General features: G+C 42.0%; 1 protein-coding gene across 30 annotated transcripts in view; it reads right to left on the bottom strand.

Annotated features, from left to right (window-relative positions):
- Positions 1–15,024: 15,024 nt before the first annotated feature.
- Positions 15,025–19,834, bottom strand: part of DOCK9 (dedicator of cytokinesis 9) — a 345,301-nt gene continuing 340,491 nt past the window's right edge. For 28 of the 30 annotated variants that reach the window (XM_066236469.1, XM_066236475.1, XM_066236493.1 and 25 more), the window contains 3 exons: positions 18,485–18,585; positions 18,221–18,359; positions 15,025–16,275 (listed from right to left, as the gene is read on the bottom strand). In XM_066236469.1, the coding sequence (XP_066092566.1) occupies positions 16,153–16,275; positions 18,221–18,359; positions 18,485–18,585 (363 nt within the window). In that variant the 3' untranslated portion in view covers positions 15,025–16,152. The other 2 variants (XM_066236473.1, XM_066236480.1) reach the window with 2 other exon arrangements.

Below are 19,834 nucleotides of genomic sequence, written 5' to 3'. Positions count from 1 at the left end.
CCCTGTATTCCCATTTTGCTGAGAGTTTTAATCATAAATGGGTGCTGGATTTTTTCAAATGCTTGTTCTGCATCTACTGATATATTCATGTGATATTTATCCTTCATTTTGTTTATGTGATGAATCATATTTATTGATTTATAATATTGTACCAGCCTTGCCTTCCCAGAATATATCCCATTTGATCATAATGTATGATCTTTTTAATGGATTGATGGGTCTGGTTTGCTAATATTTTGTTGAGAAATTTAGCATCTATGTTCATCAGGGATATTGGCCTATCATTTTATTTCTTTGTAGTGTCTTTACCTGGTTTGGAATGAGGATAATGCTTGCCTCATAAAATGATCTTGGAAGTCTTCTCTCCTCTTGAATATTTTGGAATAGCTTGAGAAGAATAGGTCTTAGTTCTTTGAAAGTTTGGTAAAATTCACTTGTGAAGCCATCTGGTCCAGGACTTCTGTTTGCTGGGAGTTTTTTGATTACTGTTTCAATTTCCTTTGTTGTAATCAGTCTGCTTAGGTTTTCTGATTCTTCCAGATTCAGTTTTGGAAGATTGTATGTTTCTAGGAATTTATCCATTTCACCTAGGTTGTCAAATTTTTTGGCATATAGATCTTCATAGTATTTTCTTACAATCCTTTGTATTTCTGTGATGTTAGTTGTTATTTCTCCACTTTTATTTCTAATTTTACTTATTTGGGTCCTCTCTCTTTTCTTGGTGAGTCTGGTTAAAGGTTCGTCAACCTTGTTTACCTTTTCAAAGAACCAGCTCTTGGTTTTGTTGATTTTTAAGCCTCTATGCCGTTTTTTATGCTCTGATCTCTATTATTTCCTTCCTTCTACTTCCTCTGGGCTTTATTTGTTGTTCTTTTTCAGTTCTTTTAGATGCAGGGTTAGGTTGTATATTTGAGCTTTTTCTTGCTTCTTAATGTATGCCTGTAATGCTATGAACTTCCCTCTTAGGACTGCTTTTGCTGTGTCCCATAAATTTTTAGTTGTTGTATAATCATTTTTATTTGTTTCAAGGAAGTTTTTTATGTCTTCTTTGATCATATGGTTAAACCATTTGTTATTTAATAACATGCTATTTTGCCTCCAAATGTTTGAATGTTTTTCAGTTTTTCTATTGTAATTAATTTCCATTTTCATGCCATTGTGATCAGAGAAAATGCTTGATATGATTTTTTTTTTATATATATATATTTTTTAATAAATTTTTATTAATGGTAATGGGATGACATTAATAAATCAGGGTACATATATTCAAAGAAAACATGTCTAGGTTATTTTGTCATCAAATTATGTTGCAAACCCCTCGCCCAAAGTCAGATTGTCCTCCGTCACCCTCTATCTAGTTCTCTGTGCCCCTCCCCCTCCCCCTAACTCTCTCCCTCCCTCCCTCCCATGTCCTCCCTCCCCCCCCCACCCTTGGTAACCACCACACTCTTGTCCATGTCTCTTAGTCTCATTTTTATGTTCCACCAATGTATGGAATCATGTAGTTCTTGTTTTTTTCTGATTTGCTTATTTCACTCCTTATAATGTTATCAAGATCCCACCATTTTACTGTAAATGAGCTTGATATGATTTCAATCATCTTAAATTTATTGAGACTTGTTTTGTGTCCTAACATGTCATCTATCCTGGAAAATGTTTTATGAGCACTTGAAAATAATGTATATTCTGCTGCTTTGGGGAGAAATGTTCTTAAAATAAGAATTAAATCCAAGGCCCTGGCCAGTTGGCTCAGCCGTAGAGGGTTGGCCTGGCGTGTGGAAGTCCCAGGTTTGATTCCCAGTCAGGGCACATAGGAGAAGAGCCTATCTGCTTCTCCACCCTTCCCTCTCTCCTTTCTCTCTATCTCTCTCTTCCTCTCCCACAGCAAAGGCTCCATTGGAGCAAAGTTGGCCCAGGCGCTGAGGATGGATCCATGGCCTCTGCCTCAGGCGCTGAGGATGGCTCCAGTCGCAGTGGAGCAATGCCCCAGAAGGGCAGAGCATCACCCCCGTTGCAGGCATGCTGGGTAGATCCCTGTCGGGTGCATGCAACAGTCTGTCTGACTGCCTCCACCCTACTTCTCACTTAGAAAAATACCAAAATTAAATAAATAAATCCAGTTGATCTAGTGTGTCATTTAAGGCTGCTGTTTTTCTGTTAATTTTCTGTCTGGGGGATCTATCCATTGATGTTAGTGGGGTATTAAAATCCCCTACTATTACAGTATTGCTGTCGATCTCACCCTTTCTGTCCATCAAAATCTGCTTTATATATTTATGTGATCCTATATTGGGTGCATAAATACAATGGTTATATCCTTCTTTTGGATTGCTCCCTTTATCATTATATAGGGACCTTTTTTAATCCCTTACTATAACCTTTGTTTTAAAGGCTATTTTATTGGATATAAGTATTGCTACCTCAGCTGTTTTCCTTTTCATTTGCATAAAATATTTTTTTTCCATCCCTTCACTTTCAGTTTATGTATATCTTTTGTTTTGTGGTGGGTCTCTTGTAAACAGCATATATATGGGTCTTATTTTCTTATCCATGCAGCTACCCTATGTCTTTTGATTGGAGCACTTAATCCATTTACATTTAAGGTTATTATTGATATGTATGTATTTATTGCCATTTTATTCTTTAACCTGCAATCCTCTTTCTCTTGATTTCTTTTGTCCTTGGCTCTTTTTATAGCAGGCCCTTTAACATTTCTTGCAGTACTTGTTTGGTAGTAATGAATTCCTTGAGCCTTTTTTTGTCTGGGAAGTTTTTCATTTCTCCTTTAATTTTAAATGACAGCCTTGCTAGATAAAATACTCTTGGTTGTAGGTTATTGTTTTGCATCACTTCAAATATTTCTTGCCAACCCCTTCTGGCATGAAGTGTTTCTGTTGAGAAGTCAGATGTCATCCTTATGGGGACTCCTTGATAGGTAATTAACTGCTCTTCTCTTGCAGCTTTTAGTGTTCTTTCTTTGACTCTTAACTTTGGCATTTTAACTCTGATGTATCTTGTTGTAGGATTCCTTGGGTTCATCTTTAATGGGACTCTCTGTGCTTCTTGAACTTGTGTGACTCTTTCTTTCATCAAGTTAGGGAAATTTTCAGCTATGATTTCTTCAAATAAGTTCTCTATCCCTTGTTTGTTCTCTTCTCCTTCAGGAACCCCTATGATGTGGATGTTGTTTCTCTTTATGTTATGACAGAGGTGTTTTAGAGTTTCCTCAGTCTTTTTGAGCCTCTCTTCTTTTTGCTGCTCTGCTTCAGTGCTTACATTTATCTCATCCTCTAAGTTGCTGATTTGGTGCTCTGCTTCATCCAGCCTGCTGTTGAGTCCTTCTAGGGCAGTTTTCATTTCTAATATTGTATTTGTCATTTCTGACTGGTTCTTTTTTTATTTCAATGTCTTCTTTGATGCTTATCACTTTGTATAAGTTCTCATTGTGATAATCCATTGCTGCTCTATGATTCTTGAGCATCTTAATAACTATTATTTTAAACTCTGTGGCTGGTTAGGTTACTTCCATTTCATTTAGTTCTTTTTCTACAGATTTCTCCTGTTGACCTATCTGAGTCATATTTCCATGTTTGCTCATTTTGTCTCTTTATTAGGTAGCTCTGCTCTGACTTTGAAATTTATTGTGGCATCTTTCTGAGGAAGATGGGCTCAGTGGTACTGACCTCCAGGACACCTGAGCTCCTTGCTCTAGCAATGTTTCTTCAGGGTAATATTTACTCTCCTGTTGTATGTGAGTATTGAATGAAGATAGTCCTTCATGAGTGGTGTTATCCCTTCAGGCTGGCTGGCTCTGAGGGTCAACCTTCATCATGTGTATTAGACATTATACACTGTCTGTTCTGTTGGGTGTATTTATTTTCTGCAGTGTATGGTGCCTGCTGGACTTCTCCTTTGGTTGTGCTGCTTGTGTATCTAGCTGAGTCTAGCATTGGTGCGGGCTGCCACCCACAACTGGTTGTATTGGTTCTTGGTCTTCCTGGGTTGGCATCAGCTGTTATTTGTAACCCACACGGGCTACCTGTCAGATTTGCCTCCACTTTTCGCTGCTCCACCTCCTCTTCCAGCTGCCTGGTCTTCCCACAGAGTCTTCTGTAGTAAGACTGTAGTGTGGGCTCAGACTGGCCTCACCCAACCAACCCCTCTACAGGTTGAAAGCTTGGTGGATTAGGGGAGCTGAATTTGGGGATATGTTAGTGGGACCCCCTAATTCAGGGGTCTTTTGATCAGGAATTCAGTATGGGGAAAGTGGCCCCTACTCCAGAGCCGAATTCCTCAAACACTGCTGGATACTCCCATTCTATTTCTCTCCAGCAAGGTGAGCATGTTCAGATCGAATGGGGCCAACAATCTCCTCTGCAGAAGCTCTTCCATATGGGAAGCCCCTCGTCTCAGTGAGAAAGATTGAGAGTCCTCTTTTGGGACTAATTGTACCCCTGCAGAAAAAGGCTAAGTCCTTCAACCAGACCAAACATTAGGCTCAAGGGGATCCACACCTTGAATGTCTGTGCTCCAAGCTTTCCCCCTCTGGAACCTAGCCCAGTGAGGCAGGATATCTGGGACCCAGGCTGGCCGACTGTGGAACTTCACTCTGTGCAATGCATGCACAAGCCGCTGTGCAGGTGCTTACTACAGAAAATGGAACTTGCCTCTTCTGGGCCCAGTGTCCAATGAGCCTGCTCTTCGGACATGCCACGAACAAGGGTTTTTAGGTTCTGAACCAATGCTCTCTGCAGCTGGCCACTGGATGTGCCGGCTCTGGGCCACCCTGAGGGAACCCAGCACAGACCAGTGTCAGTCTTTCCAGACTTTTTTCATAGCCCTCAGTAGGATGTGGCCACCAGGAGCATGGTGGGTGTGGCCTCTGAGACCCAGAGGTGTGGCACGCCTGTAGTCTGGATAGTTTCTACCGACCCTTCCATAGGCAGAAGCAGCAGTCATAGACTTGGGAGCATGCCAGGGAAAAGCTCTGGCCTCAATGCCAGAACTGAGTCACTGATGGGCCCCCTGCTTCCTCGCTTATTTCCCAGAACAGCCCAGTCTGCAAAGGGTGGGGCAGAGGGATTCCTGAGGGAGGAGCAGTTGCTTTTCCCCAGGCTGATGCAGCTCAGAGGGGACTGCTCCACCTAAGAAAGATGGCGACTGCAGGGTTGGAGAGTGACTCAGCACAGGGGTTCCAGTGGCCGTCCCCCACAGTGTCCCTGGGCCACCAACTTCACATTCTCCTTACACAAGTCTAGTCCTCTCAGCAGTCCCTCACCAGAGCCCTGGGTAAGTGGCTATGACTGAGATTTTCTGCGCTGGCCCTTTAAGATGGAGCCTATCTCTCCGAGAGCTTCCGTCTCTTTCTCGCAGACAGAAACCCTGCTCTTTTCACCGCCAAATGCTATCTGGGTGCCTCTTCTAGGCTCTGGGCTCTAGGCTGGGGTTCCGGGCCTGGGGCTGAGCACCCACACCTCTCAGGGTGACCCTCCCTGCAGTGAGAGTCCCTCCAGACCCTCAGCCACCCCTCGCTCCTGGGAGCAGGGCAGCCCTTTCCACGTCTCCGCCCTTCCTACCAGTCTTGGTGTGGCTTCTTCTGTGATCCTTGGTTATGGACTCCTCTTCGTTCAGTCCAAAGCTGGTTTTTCAGGATGACTGTTCTTAAACTGTAATTGTTTGGTTCTGGGAGGTGGCAGTTGGAATGTACGCCAACTCCACTGCCATCTTGGAATCTCCACGAATGCTTTTATGTGAGAGAAGACCTCCATGAAGTCAGGAGAACAGGATGTTTCTTATTTACAAATGATGAGGCTGATGCTCAGAGACGGTGATATGACTCCACACCCAATGCGCTTGAACTATAACTCCTCATCCAGTTCTCTGTTCACTGTGCCAAGCTAAGCAGTGGCCCATTAGGATGGCACTGAAACAGTTCTCAGGGATGGTGATAGGAAGGGCCATATTGCCCTCCACTCCTGATGACTCCCCATCTGGAAAGGTGCAAAGTAGCTGACCAGGTGACATACCCACAGTGCCATTCATCTACTCCTAGGAAGCAAATTAAGAAGCAGTCAAACAAGACTGCCAAAGTCAATAGTGACAATTAATATTTCCCAATCTTGGTTTCAGAACAAGGGTTAGTTCCTTTAGACTGGCCCTCATTTCTGTCCTGATTTGGTGACATTTTTTTTGTTCAAACTGCTGTCCTTCTGAGGGCAAGTCTCTCTACATGTCCCTGTGGAAAGAAGCCTTTGCTCTGACTTTCCTCACTGACCTGGATCCTGCTGTCAGTGTCCTGGGGCTGCTGTAACAAGTGCCACAGATGGAATGGCTTAAAGAACAGAAATTATTCTCTCAGAGTTCTGGAGGTTGGAAGTCCGAGATCCAGATGCCAGCGGGGTTAGTTCTTTCTGAGGTCCTCCTTCCTGTGTCTCCACAGCATCTTCCTTCTGTGCATGTCTGTGTCCAAATTTCCTCTCCTTATGAGAAAAGCTATCATATTGGTTTAGAGCCCATCCTAATAGCCTCGTTTTAACTTGATTACCTCTGTAAAACAGGTCACATTCTGAAGAACTGGGGGTCAGGACTTCAACATAAAAATATTGGGGGAACATAATTCAGCCCATAATACCTGCCCTGCTGAGGTCTGGGCCACAGCTTCTGCAGAAGCTCACGTTGCCAGGAGGCGCCAGGCACCCAGGCTGGCCAGGGCATACCCACTCTTCCAGAGCCAGCTGCTGTTATCAGTCAGACAAACCTTAACGAGAACCCAGCTCCACCATGCACTCCACCATGCGCGATGTGATCTGTGGCGACATCCTCCACCTCTCGGGTTTGGTTTCCTCATGTGAAACCACCACCTACTTAATAGGATTGCTATCAGGATTAAGAGTGACAATGTCTGTGAAGCACCGGCACTTGGGAGGAGCCCGACGAGAAGACGCTATATTGATACTGAAGCAAATCGCCAGCTTTTGCAAGGAGATGCCAGGCCTGTTCTACCTCTGAGCTGACGGGTCAGTCACAAGTAGGACAAAATTCTCCTGGAATGGTCTTTGGGCTTCCTCAATGCATGACACCCTCCTCTGCTGAGCAACTTTCAGAGCTCAGCTCAATGTCTCGTGTCCAAAGAAAAAAGTTCTCCCTCAACTTCTCTTATGCCTAGTGACTGTCGGCTTCGAATCAGATGCAGTGCTGCTCCAATCTCCAAGGCTTAGTTAGCAATTCAGCCTCCTTTTCTTCACCAAGGTTCCCTTTACAAGGCACGGGTCACATATGTGATGGCTGATTTTATGTGTCATCCCACTTGACTGGGCCATGGGATGCCCAGATACTTGGTTTAACATTATTCTGAATGTTTCTACAAGGGTGTTTTGGAATGAGATGAACATTTAAATCAGCAGGCTGAGTAAAACAGGTGTCCCCCTCTAATGTGGGTGGGTCTTAGCCAATCACTTGAAGGCCTGAGTAGTACAAAAGGCTGACCGTCCCTGAATAAGAGAGAATTCTTCCTGCCTGACAGCCTTTGAATTGGGACATTGGCTTTTTTTTTTTTTTTTGCCTTTGAAATCAAAATGAAACATTGAGTGAGTCTTCCTGGGTCTCAAGCCTGCCAACCCTCAGACTAGAACTACATCACCTGTTCTCCTGGGTCTTGCTGACCCCCCCTGCAGATCTTGTGACTTGCCAGCTTCTGTAAGCACGTGAGCCAGTTAGTTCTGTAACATAAAGCCTTAAACATATTCACACACACACACACACACACACACACACACACACTATTGATTCTGTTTCTTTAGAGAACCTTAATACAATAGGTAAACTCCAGGCGATGAGCTCCACCCCCATCTCAACCTGTGAGTCCACATTCCAGCAAATTCTAATTGACAGTGACTTTAAGGAACTGTAGTGAACACTGTTCTCACTTCTTCCAAACCAGAGGAGGGTATTCTTCTCAGCCTTGATGGCCCCCCTCCCCCCGTAATATGCATACCATCCCCACCTGACATAGGAGATGACATGGTTTTACCCCTGACTTGTAGAGGGAGGTACGGAGAGGGAAAGATGGATCTGCTCCAAGTCACATACAGACAAGGAAGGGGCATGCTCCAGACTTGGGTGCCAAATCTTTTGTTTTTCAATGTCTGTGCAGCAGACCTTTGCAGGACATCAGGCTGGTCTGTGACATGCCACCGCATACTACAAGAGCAACCTTCCCCCTCTTCAGTCATTGTGTATCCTACCTCATAGGCCAAGGGCAGCAATACATGGCTGCCCAGGTGGAGCAGATGACCGCTGCGTCTGTGCTCCTAGCAGGAGTCTACACAAGCGTATCAGAGCGACTTCTGCACACAGAACTGGGCAAGCAGGAGAGATGATCTCGTGTGGCCTAAAGGCACAGTCCCTGAGCACTAAAGGCATAAACTTTGACCCATCAGTTGGTGAAGAAGGGAATGGGAAATGATGGGCATGCTGGCCAAGTAGATGTATTGCTGACAGTAGGACTCAAGGCCAGGTTCTCAGGCTCTGTCCCAAGGTGGACATTACCCAGTAACTTGCAAGGTCAGATTGTACTGACATGGTTGCAAACTCTATGAATGCCAAGAGAATCACAAATGTGCACTCCAGCTACGTGGGGAACCCTCTTCCAGACTTGTCGCTATGAGATTAAATTACACTAGAGAATGGGGACGTGCTTAAGAAGATCAGAGAGAGTCAGGAAAACGAAAGAAACTTCACACCACATGAGACCAGCTTGCTTAAAGTGGCATTACATTTCCTGAAACATTTAACAGGTATTTATGTCCCTAACTCTAAGCCAAGCCCGGTCACATGCATTCTGCTCGATGCTCAGCTGTGGTCTTGGCTCAGACAACCCCCGTACAGGCGACACCGGCCATTTCAGGAGGGGCATTTGATTGGCCAGAGTCAGGACAGGCAGCTTTGGGTATCCCTCATGTTACCGTGTCATGGCCCCTGCCTTCCCTCCCATCCTGCCTCCTCTTGAATCTCTGGCAACCACTGATCTACTCTCCAAGTCTATAATTCTGCCATTTCAAGAATGTTGCATAAATGGTACCTTCTATAACCTTTTAGAACTAGCTCTTCTCACTCAGCATAATTCTCCAGCCACAGGTTGCTGCATCAATAGTGCACTGTGGTTCTCTGCTGAAAGCACTCCAGGGCCTGACCTGCCAGTCTGTCTGCCTGTTTCAGAGCATCTAGGCGGTTTCTAGTTTGGGGCTATTATATATAAAATTGCTATAAACCGTTCTGTATAGGTTTTTCTGTGAATATAAATTTTAATTTCTCTGGGACAAAGGACCAAGACTGTAATTTCTGGGTCATATGGTCTTTACATACTTAGGTTTTTGAGAAACTGTCCAACGCTCTCAGTGTGGCTGTGCCAGCAACGGATAAGCGATCGTTTCTCTCACCAGTGCTTGGTGTGACTATGTGTGATCTGAATCATCCTGACCAGTGTGTAATGACCTCATTTGTGGTTCTGATTTTCATTAGCCTCATGGCTAATGATATTGGGTATCTTTCTATTATTTGCCACCTGTCTATCCTTTCCCGTGAAATGTTTCTTCAAGTCTTTTGCCCCTGTTCTAAGTGGGCTGTACAGAGAATTATGTGGCATGAGAAAAGCCAGTCCTAAAAGTAAAAACTTTTCCTCTGAGAAGACCCTGTTAATAGAATGAAAATACAAACTACAGACTGGGAGAAAATATTTTCAAATCAATATAACCGAGGACTAGTTACCAGTATAACCATTAAATTTAAAGTATAGTTCTGTGGCATTAAGTATATTCACATTATCGTGCAACCATCACCATCATCCATCTCTACATTTTCATCTTACCCACCTGAAACTGGGTAAAAGTTAAACATCAACTCCCCATTTTCCCTCTCCCCAGACCCTGGCAACCACCCTACTCTCTATAAACTTGACTGCTTTAGATACCTCACAAGTATCATCATACTGTATTTATCCTTTTGTGTCTGGCTTATTTCGCTGAGCAGAATGTCCTCAAGGATCATTCATGCAGCATGTGCCAGAACTTCCTTCCTTTTTAAGGCTGCATAATATTCTGTTGTAAGTACATACTACACTTTGCTCATCCATTCATCCATCAATGACCTCTGGGGCTGTTTCCATCTTTTGGCCATTGTGAATAATGCTTCTGTGAACACAGGTGTAGAAATATCTGTTTAAGTTTCTACTTTCCTCTGGGCATAGCCCAAAAGTAACTAACTCTTTCAATAGTTACCATTTCCTGGTATCATCATGAGCTCATATGCTGGATCATATGGTAATTCTATGGTTAATTATTTTATTTTATTTTTTTGTATTTTTCTGAAGTTGGAAACGGGGAGGCAGTCAGACAGACTCCCGCGTGCACCCGACCAGGATCCACCCGACATGCCCACCAGGGGGCGATACTCTGCCCATCTGGGGCGTCGCTCTGCGGCAACCAGAGCCACTCTAGCGCCTGAGGCAGAGGCCACAGAGCCATCCTCAGCGCCTGGGCAAACTTTGCTCCAATGGAGCCTCGGCTGCGGGAGGGGAAAAGAGAGACAGAGAGGAAGGAGAGGGGGAGGGGTGAAGAAGCAGATGGGCGCTTCTCCTGTGTGCCCTGGCCGGGAATCAAACCTGGGACTCTCACACGCCAGGCCAATGTTCTACCACTGAGCCAACTGGCCAGGGCCCTATGGTTAATTTTTGAGAAACCAACATACCATTTCCCACAGCAGCTATACAATTTACATTCCCATCAACAATGTGTAAGGGTTCTAATTTCTTTATATCCCCTCCATCTTTCCTTTTCTTTTCTTTCTTTTTTTTTTTGGTCTGTGTCTGTAGGCATTTTCTTGTTGCTGCTTCTTCAGCTCCAAGTATGGGATATATGAGGCAAAAAGAAAAACAGAAACTTACCCCTGTATTGTTCTTTGGGTCCCAAGGTCCCTATCTAGTCTTTCTCATACAACCTTTTTTTTTAAATTTTTTATTCTATTTATTCATTTTTAGAGAGGAGAGAGAGACAGAGAAGGAGAGAGAGGAGAGAGAGACAGAGAGAGAGAAGGGGGGAGGAGCTGGAAGCATCAACTCCCATATGTACCTTGACCAGGCAAGCCCAGGGTTTCGAACTGGCAACCTCAGCAATTCCAGGTTGACGCTTTATCCACTGCGCCACCACAAGTCAGGCCAACCTTTCAATCTTTACAAAAAAAAAAAAAAAGTACACACACACTGTCCAGGGTTTTGATTGTATTTAGTAGAAGAGACAGGGAAAAGTATGCCTGCTTTACATAGTGGGTACACCATATCAAGAAAACCTGAATCTCTTATAATGTATAGCTTCTTTCTCCATTTTCTTTAATTTACTGAAGAAACCAGGTTGTTTGTCCTTCAGAGTTCTCCAGAGAATCGAATTTTGCTGATTACATTCACTGTGCTGTCACTGAACATATTCCTCTGTGCCCTGTGTTTCCCAGGGAATTGGGAGTTCGATTTAGAGACTTGATCAGACACAGGTTAATTCTTGACAAAACTCCACCATAGGTGGTGGTGTCTGCTTCTATTATGAGGCACATGACATCTCTGTTTTTCTTGGCAATACAAACTCCGTCAATTGTTACCATCTTCCGGTATCATCATGAACTCAAGAATTTGATTATATAACTTCACTCTATTGCTATTATTCTTCCTGTCGATGTCTATCTCCTGTCTAGACAGAAGGAGCTTCCTTCTATTCCTTTGACGGTCCTGGTGGCCTGCCAGCCCCCTGGGTGTCTGGTGTGAACAGCCACTCCTTTTTGGACACTTTTTGCTTTAAATCTAGAACCAGCCTTTCACCAGAAAGCTGGATCCTTTTGGTAGAAAAGGTATTTAGAGAATAGGATTTGGGCATCTAGGAGTGATCATTAGCCACTGGCTTGGTCATTGTTTTTAGGTCTTTTCAGTGAACCAAGAATAAGTGTGAATGTTTAAGAAAAAAATCTATTATGAGTTCAAATTGGTATTTCCTTATCCAAGTCACTTGATCTTAGCCAAAAGGCCGAGAAGCGATATCCTTATCCAAGTCAGAACTAAAGAGTTTAAATTTAACTTCTGTAGGTGCAAGTTTTTTGGGTCCCATGACAAAAACTTGATTCCAAATGTTATCAACATAATTATTCATTTACTGTACTTTTTCCAGCAATAAACACACAACAGTCTCAGAATAGCATACAATCTCACAAAAACAACACACTACTTCTACAAACAAAACAACTCCTGAAAATGGTTTATGTTACCAATCATTTATTGCCACTATTTTTGTCCTTAGGGTCTATCCTGCTAGGATACTTATTGAAATTTCTATAAAGTCATTTAAAATGGTTTAAAATGTGTATTTGTCACCAACCTGCTTATGTTCATTTATTTCATTTGCCTTCATTTTTAAGGAATTAAAAATCATTTATATAATTATATAAGTACTCACATGATTCTAAAGCCAAATACATAAAGCAAATGATATTTTGACAGGTTTCTTTTCTAACCCTATATAGGTCATTCTATTCCCCTATAAGTAATAACTTAAAACTTTTTCTCTCCCATCTAAAAAAGCAAATAAATAATGCTCTGAAATTAGAATTCAACTGAAAAAAGTATAGAAACCCACAAAAAATGTGAAAATGAAAACAAATATGTGTTTATTTCTATATCCTTTCCTTCTGAAATAATGGGTGACACACTATTCATACTTTTGTCTACCTTGTGTTTTTTACAGGACCTTGAATATCATCACTCCAAGCAGTATACAGAGACAGTCTTTATTCCTTTCCATAGCTACACAGTCCTCCATTGTTTGGATGTACCACAGATTATGCAAATTATCCCATTGATAGAAATCAAATATTTTTTTGAATGAAGTTTCTACATAGAGTAAATCTGTTACCTGATTAAACAGACCTTATGGTTATTTTATGTTACCTTTCAAAATTCTCCATCCTTAGTCCCAGCAGCTTCCTACGTGCAAGGGGCCGCCTCTGTTTATGTACATACCGCCTAGGCTAGAGTTAACTAGTTCCCAAAGAGCAAACATGCCTGGTAAGGTACTAACTAGATTTTTAATTTCTACGTTACTTCAAAAACAATTTTCCCAAAGGGAGAATAGGAAGTTATTGTTTAATGAGTACTGAGTTTCTGTTTGGAATCATGAAAAAGTTTTGTGGATGGATGGTGGTGATGGTTGTGTAACAGTGAGAATGTACTATTAAGTGATGTTAGCCACTGAACTACACACTTAATAATGGTTAAAATGGTAAATTTTGTTATGTATATTTACCTCAATGAAAAAAAAAAGAATGTTAGTAAGACTTATGGGAAACACACAAAATTAATAAAAAACAGAAATAAAAATTCTTTAATGTTAAAACAATTTCTCCGATAGCTTGCCTAGGCAGTGATGCAGTGGATAGAGCGTCAAGCTGGGACACCAAGGATCCAGGTTTGAAGTCCTAAGGTCGCTGGCTTGAGCGCAGGCTCACCAGCTTGAGGATGGGGCTGTCAGCTTGACTGTGGGACCATACACATGACCTCATGGTCACTGCCTTGGCCCCCCGTCAAGGCCCCTCGACAAAGCAATCAATGAACAACTAAAGTGCTGCTATAACAAGTTTATGCTTCTCATCTCTCTCCCTTCGGGTCTGTCAGCCCCCTCCCCCCAACTTGGTTAAAAACAAGAAATCTCCAGTAAATTGCTACTTTAATATATACCTTTATGTTGAAATTAAATTTTGATACAAAAACTTAAATGAGGTGTTAAATTGATATGAATTTTTGTCATTTCAGGGTCAATAGTAGACACCCTCAACTCAGAGATGGCTCCTTTCTTCACTGTGGTAATAAACAAGGACTGGTCACCTTCCGCATTGAATGTTATCTGACAATGGCACTGGTGCAGATTATGCTCCAAGTTTAATGATGGGAGAGCAAGTTGGCTCTTTCTAGACTTGTATTTCCATTACTATACGATGACTTGAACTTTATGGCTTCTAAATGAGGCATTTATGAGTAGGAAATCCAGCTCAGTGACAAAGGAGATGATATCTCATTCCCGTTCCTGCTGAGGTAAGAGTCAAGGGCTGGGCATGTCAGATGCTCAGGATAAACACATAGAAACATTTCTTAAGCCCTAAATCTGGATCCACTAATCAATGGGCTGTAGACTCTCATGAGTTCCCATAACTCTTCATCTCTTCATGACCTCGTCTCCATCTGTAAAATAAAGCCTTACCACTGGCAGGGAACGTTTCAAAAACATCAAAAGATACTTGGTGCCTGGGTGCATCACGTGTTCTTTCCTCAACTGGTTATGCAAAAGTAAAGCCTTCAAAACCCTTCAGGGAGGAAAACCAGCCGTTCTAGTTCTTACGGAAAGACTCCTCTCCTATCACTGGAACTATAAGAGGCTCGGTGACAATGAACTGACTCACCTGCTGGTCACCAGGCACACTAGAGGCAGGACTGGCACCTGCAACATGAGCCATCACTTGCCTTGGGTTCGGTATTTGTGATAACGCAGGGCACAGGGAGTGTATGCACACGTGCTCACTTATGTATTGCTGGGATAAATGACCACCTGGTCCCAAAGTATTCGCCTCAAAGCAAGCAAGGGTGAGCTTTGACATAGTTGAAGAGGAAAAGTCAGAGTTAATATGGTGTCTGTGTATACTTGAGGGACAATAGTAGAATTTAGAGCCAGACCATAGTACAATAAAGCATTTATCCAAATTCTCTGGAAGATCTGTTTCCTGTACTTGCCTCTTGACATCTGTACCCCAGACACTTACACAAAGCCAGAGAAACTGGTATAAGACTTCCTGTGTACCCAACGTCAGCCTCAATCTTGTTTCATCTACCTACCCTCTTTTGTTCCCTTCAAGTATGTAAAAACAAATTTCATATGCCATGTTTTTCCCTCTGGTGTCAATATCCTGTCCCTCTGAGGACTGTTAAACAATAAATACCCAATATTCTCTATCAGCAAATCAGCAATGTTATTTTTAATACAGATGTAGTACAGAATATTTAATTACAGCAGGGCAGAGGTTCTAGTTAAATAAAATTAAAAACTTTTATTTTCCCCAATATAAAATTACTAAATTAATGTCTCAAAAAGAAAATATAACGTGGTAAAAGCTTTCAATCACACCATAATTCACCACAGGATTTATGATTTACCAGTTACATATTCCATCACTTTGGCAAAAGGATGACCTTTTTAAAACAGTTTATGAACCTAATAGCAAAGACTGTACACATCTCCATATTGCACTTTTCTATGTACAAGAATAAAACAGTAAAGTCAAGTGCCTTGCATTTACTAAGAACAGCACACATTTGTCACAATTAATCTTAATGCAGAAGCTATGTGAGAAGTATTAAAAATGTAGAAATGTAACACATGTATGTACAGAATGCTGAGACTGTATTAACAAACTTTATTACTCTGAAACTTTTAGCATAGTTGTGTTTATTAATACAGGCCTTTGGTTCTAAACTGCTTGACTAGTTTTAAGCTCACATAGTTTCTTAAGTTTTCCTGGTTTTTTGATGCAAGTGAGTAAGTATAAAAGCACTAAACCTCCTGGTTCACTGGTACAAAAATTACAATGGTCAGTTCCCTTAGGTCATCAAAAACTAGTCACAAAAATAGTTCTTGTATTCAACCTGAATGTGCCACAGGAAAAAAAAAATATTTTCAAGATTTTCCAGCTTAGCCTAGAGGCAAAGGGTTGCCCCAGCCTCACTGTCAGTGCTGCTGTCCCTGCTGTGTCCATTCTAGAACACTGTCTCCTCTCGGCCATGTGTTTTACTACGACGCCTGAAGGAAGAACCAACTCCAGCTTCAGTTTGTGAGTGTCCACCACACACCTCTTCGACTATTGCCAGAGAAACTTAAAACAATATGTGCCCTCTTCTGACTGCTCTAGAAACTCTGCTACGAAACCACACAGTCCTCCCTTTCCTCTCTCCCGTTCCCCTGATTTCTCCTTGTGCTCGGTCTCCCGTGTCTCGCATGAGCCCAGTGATCAGCTTTGGAAATCGTCCTGAGTTTGCAAATGACAAAGCAAGTCCCCACACACGGTCCATGAGGTGAATCACAGAACTGAGGACGTGTTGGTCATCCCGTGAACCATTGTGCTTGTTGGAGTCCCGCTGATGGCGTTGAAAATGTGAAGGGAATTCGGTAAAACGCTTGTCTTCTCCTCCAGGGGGTAAATCTCGAGGCACAGAAACACAACGTTACCCAAATGCAATGTCCCGATCCACATTTCTCAACATGGTGCGTTTCATGTAACACACGCTTTATCATCCAGTGTAACTGTTCCTGTGAATGACGGTCTGCTCAAATAGATAGTTTGGCTTTGGGGGTTTGCAGAAGGACTGTGTCAGCTCATCTAGTAAATGAGGTTTTTCAGGTCAGGATTATAAGGATAAAGTCCAGAATAAACATGCTTTGTTTCCTTTACAAATCAGTGCATGGAGAGCCTTCCTGACTCACCAGATTATAAGGTGGCAGGAAGTCTATCCTGCAAACGCTTGATGAAGACATGGCTTAGCCTTGTCACTTGGACAAATCCTTTAAAATAAACCTAGAGCATCTACGTTTCTCTACTGGCTCCTTTTCTTGGGGTTTTACATATTCCCATCCTGGGATAAGAGATAGTGGCTGTCCCTTTGACCTGGACAAGTCTCCTTTTGCATTCAGTAAAGCAGGGGAGGATTCTAAGGGCAAGATGTGACCTATTGCTAGGTGGAAACTGAGAAGAACATTCCCACTCAGAGGCTCCCCTGGAAAAGCCAAAAGCAAGTCTACTCTGGATTTTGACTCTTTTTCTTCACGGGTTCAAAGGGGTTTAATCTTCATGGTTGTTGAGATAATGGGAACTTCAAGTTTAGAGCACAGTACTGCATCAAATATCCACACAATCTGGGAGTTTATTTTAATATTTTCAGCACATAATTTTTTTCTACTTTCATCTTTTCTAGTGCCAAATGCTGGCTCCCACTGATCAAGCTCTCCATTCTCTAGGAACCTATAGAGGCCCCATGGAAAGACCTTGAGTGTCCTCCAAGCACTTTTCTCACGAGGCCCTTACGTTCTGGTAATTATTCACACATTAATTTCTTTAATCATTTCTATTTGTTTTTGCTTTTCTAAGTGCCCAGAAGAGAGTTGTCTTCTTTTGCACATGCATTTGTCATCTTGCCAAAGTCTGAAGTTGCCTAAACCCAGGAATAACTTTCTGTAAGTCAGTCTACCAAGTTTCAGAAAAATAAAATTAAAAAATGACATTACCATCCCATCTGAATGTGTTAGCATGAAAGAGAAAAAAAAGCAAGCAAGTTAAAGCTTTGACATTTCATTCCTTGTAACAGAAATTTCCTAACTAAATCATCACATGTGTTAACTGAAACATATGGTCCTGGCTTCCATGTTACAAGACTGAGAGGCCATGATGTAGAGAAGAGACAAAAGTGGTTCTGTGTTATCAAGGTGCTAACACTAATTATAAAGACTGGCACTGTGACTTGGAAGGGGTCACTATGGTTGATGGAGAACTGGCTTCCTTGGGCAGCTGTCCCCTCTGATGACTACTGAGTCTACATAATGATTTTCCTGTAAGGAATTCGTACATTCCCAATGGTAGCAGGATCATCAGCAAAGCTCCCATAATGACAAGGACTATGGAAGTAGCCATGAAGAATCCATGGGGGCACACAGGTCAGCTGTAAAGAGTCAAAGACTGTGCAACCCTATTTTTATAAATGGCAAGAGACATTTAATATAATGGATAATTCCTAAAACTGGCTGGTAAACCCTGTTATTTCAAAGGATTGGGTGAACAAAAAAAATTCTAGGAACAGTATGGGTATTTCTTTATGAGTTTTTTTTTAAGCTAGATTGGGGAGGGGAGAGGCCACCTCTGAGTGTTGCAGAGGAGGCGTGGCTGCTCTCCTCTGGTCATATCAGACAGAACAAACGGGCAATCTGTTAGCTGTTTCCCCAGCAAGCTGTGCTTAGAGAGTGGCAACAGTGTAGCATGCTACATTATTCTCAAAATTCTGGAAGGATGTCAGAAGGTGTAGGCCATCATGGGGTATACTTAAGACTCCAGCTAACACGTGCTCCTTAGAAACAAGAAACCCCAGCGTGGCCCTTACCTGCTCATGCATGATTTCAGAAAGTTCTTTCGCCATTTCCCTGTAGTTGGCCTTCATTTCTTCCTGATACTCTAACTGGTCTTCTTTAATCAGACGTTCATTTATGGCTAGGGCTTGACCACAAGCTTCCACAAATTGCCTGAAAGGGCATGAGAGAGGAAAATGAAGGCATGTTGAGGACAAAGGAGTCCGAGTGGTAGTATCTCTTCTTGACTGAGCGCAGAAATTGTTAACACTTGAAGAGAGAAAGACAGTGTGCTTTACCTGAAAACTTCTTTAAGCAACTTCACTTTATTGTCAGGATATCTTTTGGTGTTCGTGTCATCTAAGAAAGCTCGAGCATATGCTAGTGGACCAGCATTGACCTAGACAAAGAACAAAGATTTAAAACTATGTTATAGAAAAAAATGGCCTTATCCCCGATTTATAGTTTCAGCTGGTATGTGCTAAGAATGTTTGAATTAGTCATGAGCCCGACCCTCCAGGACCTTACAATCCAGAAGAGGACACCATAAATCAAGCTTCTACTGTTACATGTCATTGGATTTTACCATCTCAGCCATCCTCAGGGCACTCATAATGTTGGCTTATTTTATGTAGGAAAAACTATAGCTTGGAAACATGAAGACCTATTCAAAGTCGAATATCCAGTAAGCAAAACACCTGAGATCTGAGAGCAAGTCTTCCAACTGGTATTTGTGCTACACTACACTCAACCTGGTGAGTCCAGTGAAAAATGGGGGTTGGGAGGGGGGGGGAGAAATATATATATATATATATGGTCTACCGGAAAGTTCTGTCCGTTTTTGGAATAAAACAAAATACAAATTTTTCTTACCGTCAATAAACTTTATGAAATAATATAATTGCCATTATTATTAATGATTTCTTGCCAGCATGAGGGCAATTTGTATATCCCATTTTTGAAAAATGTTTTATCTTTTGATGCGAAAAATTGAACCAGTGCTTGTTTGATATCTTCTTCATTTTTGAATTTTTTTACCCTTCAAAAAATTTTGTAAGGACAAAAACAAGTGATAGTCGGAGGGTGCTAAGTCCGGGGAATACGGTCGCATTTCTTCCTTGTTGAAATTCGTAAAAATTACAGTGGCGTAAATGAACTTTATCAGTAGCTATGGGTACACTATTGCTTCACACATAAGACTAACGTGAATCAACTTTGTTTTAGTTTATTTGTTACATCAGTATGTATACATTAAGTGATAAAAATAGAGAGGCACACATGCTCTCTATTACAAACATGTGCTTATGTGTCAAAACTTGTTGTGATAGAAATGGTCAGAACTTTCCGGTAGACCATATATATATATATATATATATATATAGTATGCCAACTGAAAAATAAAACTCAAATGTTCACCTCACTGAATTGTGTAAGCAGTCCTGGGCAAACCGATTTGTTATCCTTGAATGTAGTAACCAACTGAGGTGTGCTGGAAGGCCAAAGATTAGGGGCATTTAGCAACAGGGTGTGTGAACTAGAACCCTGCAGACTTCGATTAGCCAATAAGAGTTCTCTGAAGCTGGATAAGTCAGGCAATGTGGGAATGTATATAAAAAGAAAACTAGAAACACTGGATGGGAAGGAGGAAG

Source organism: Saccopteryx bilineata, chromosome 6 (assembly GCF_036850765.1).
Source record: "Saccopteryx bilineata isolate mSacBil1 chromosome 6, mSacBil1_pri_phased_curated, whole genome shotgun sequence".
Lineage (NCBI taxonomy): Eukaryota > Metazoa > Chordata > Mammalia > Chiroptera > Emballonuridae > Saccopteryx > Saccopteryx bilineata.
This window is presented reverse-complemented; position numbering and strand designations above follow the sequence as displayed.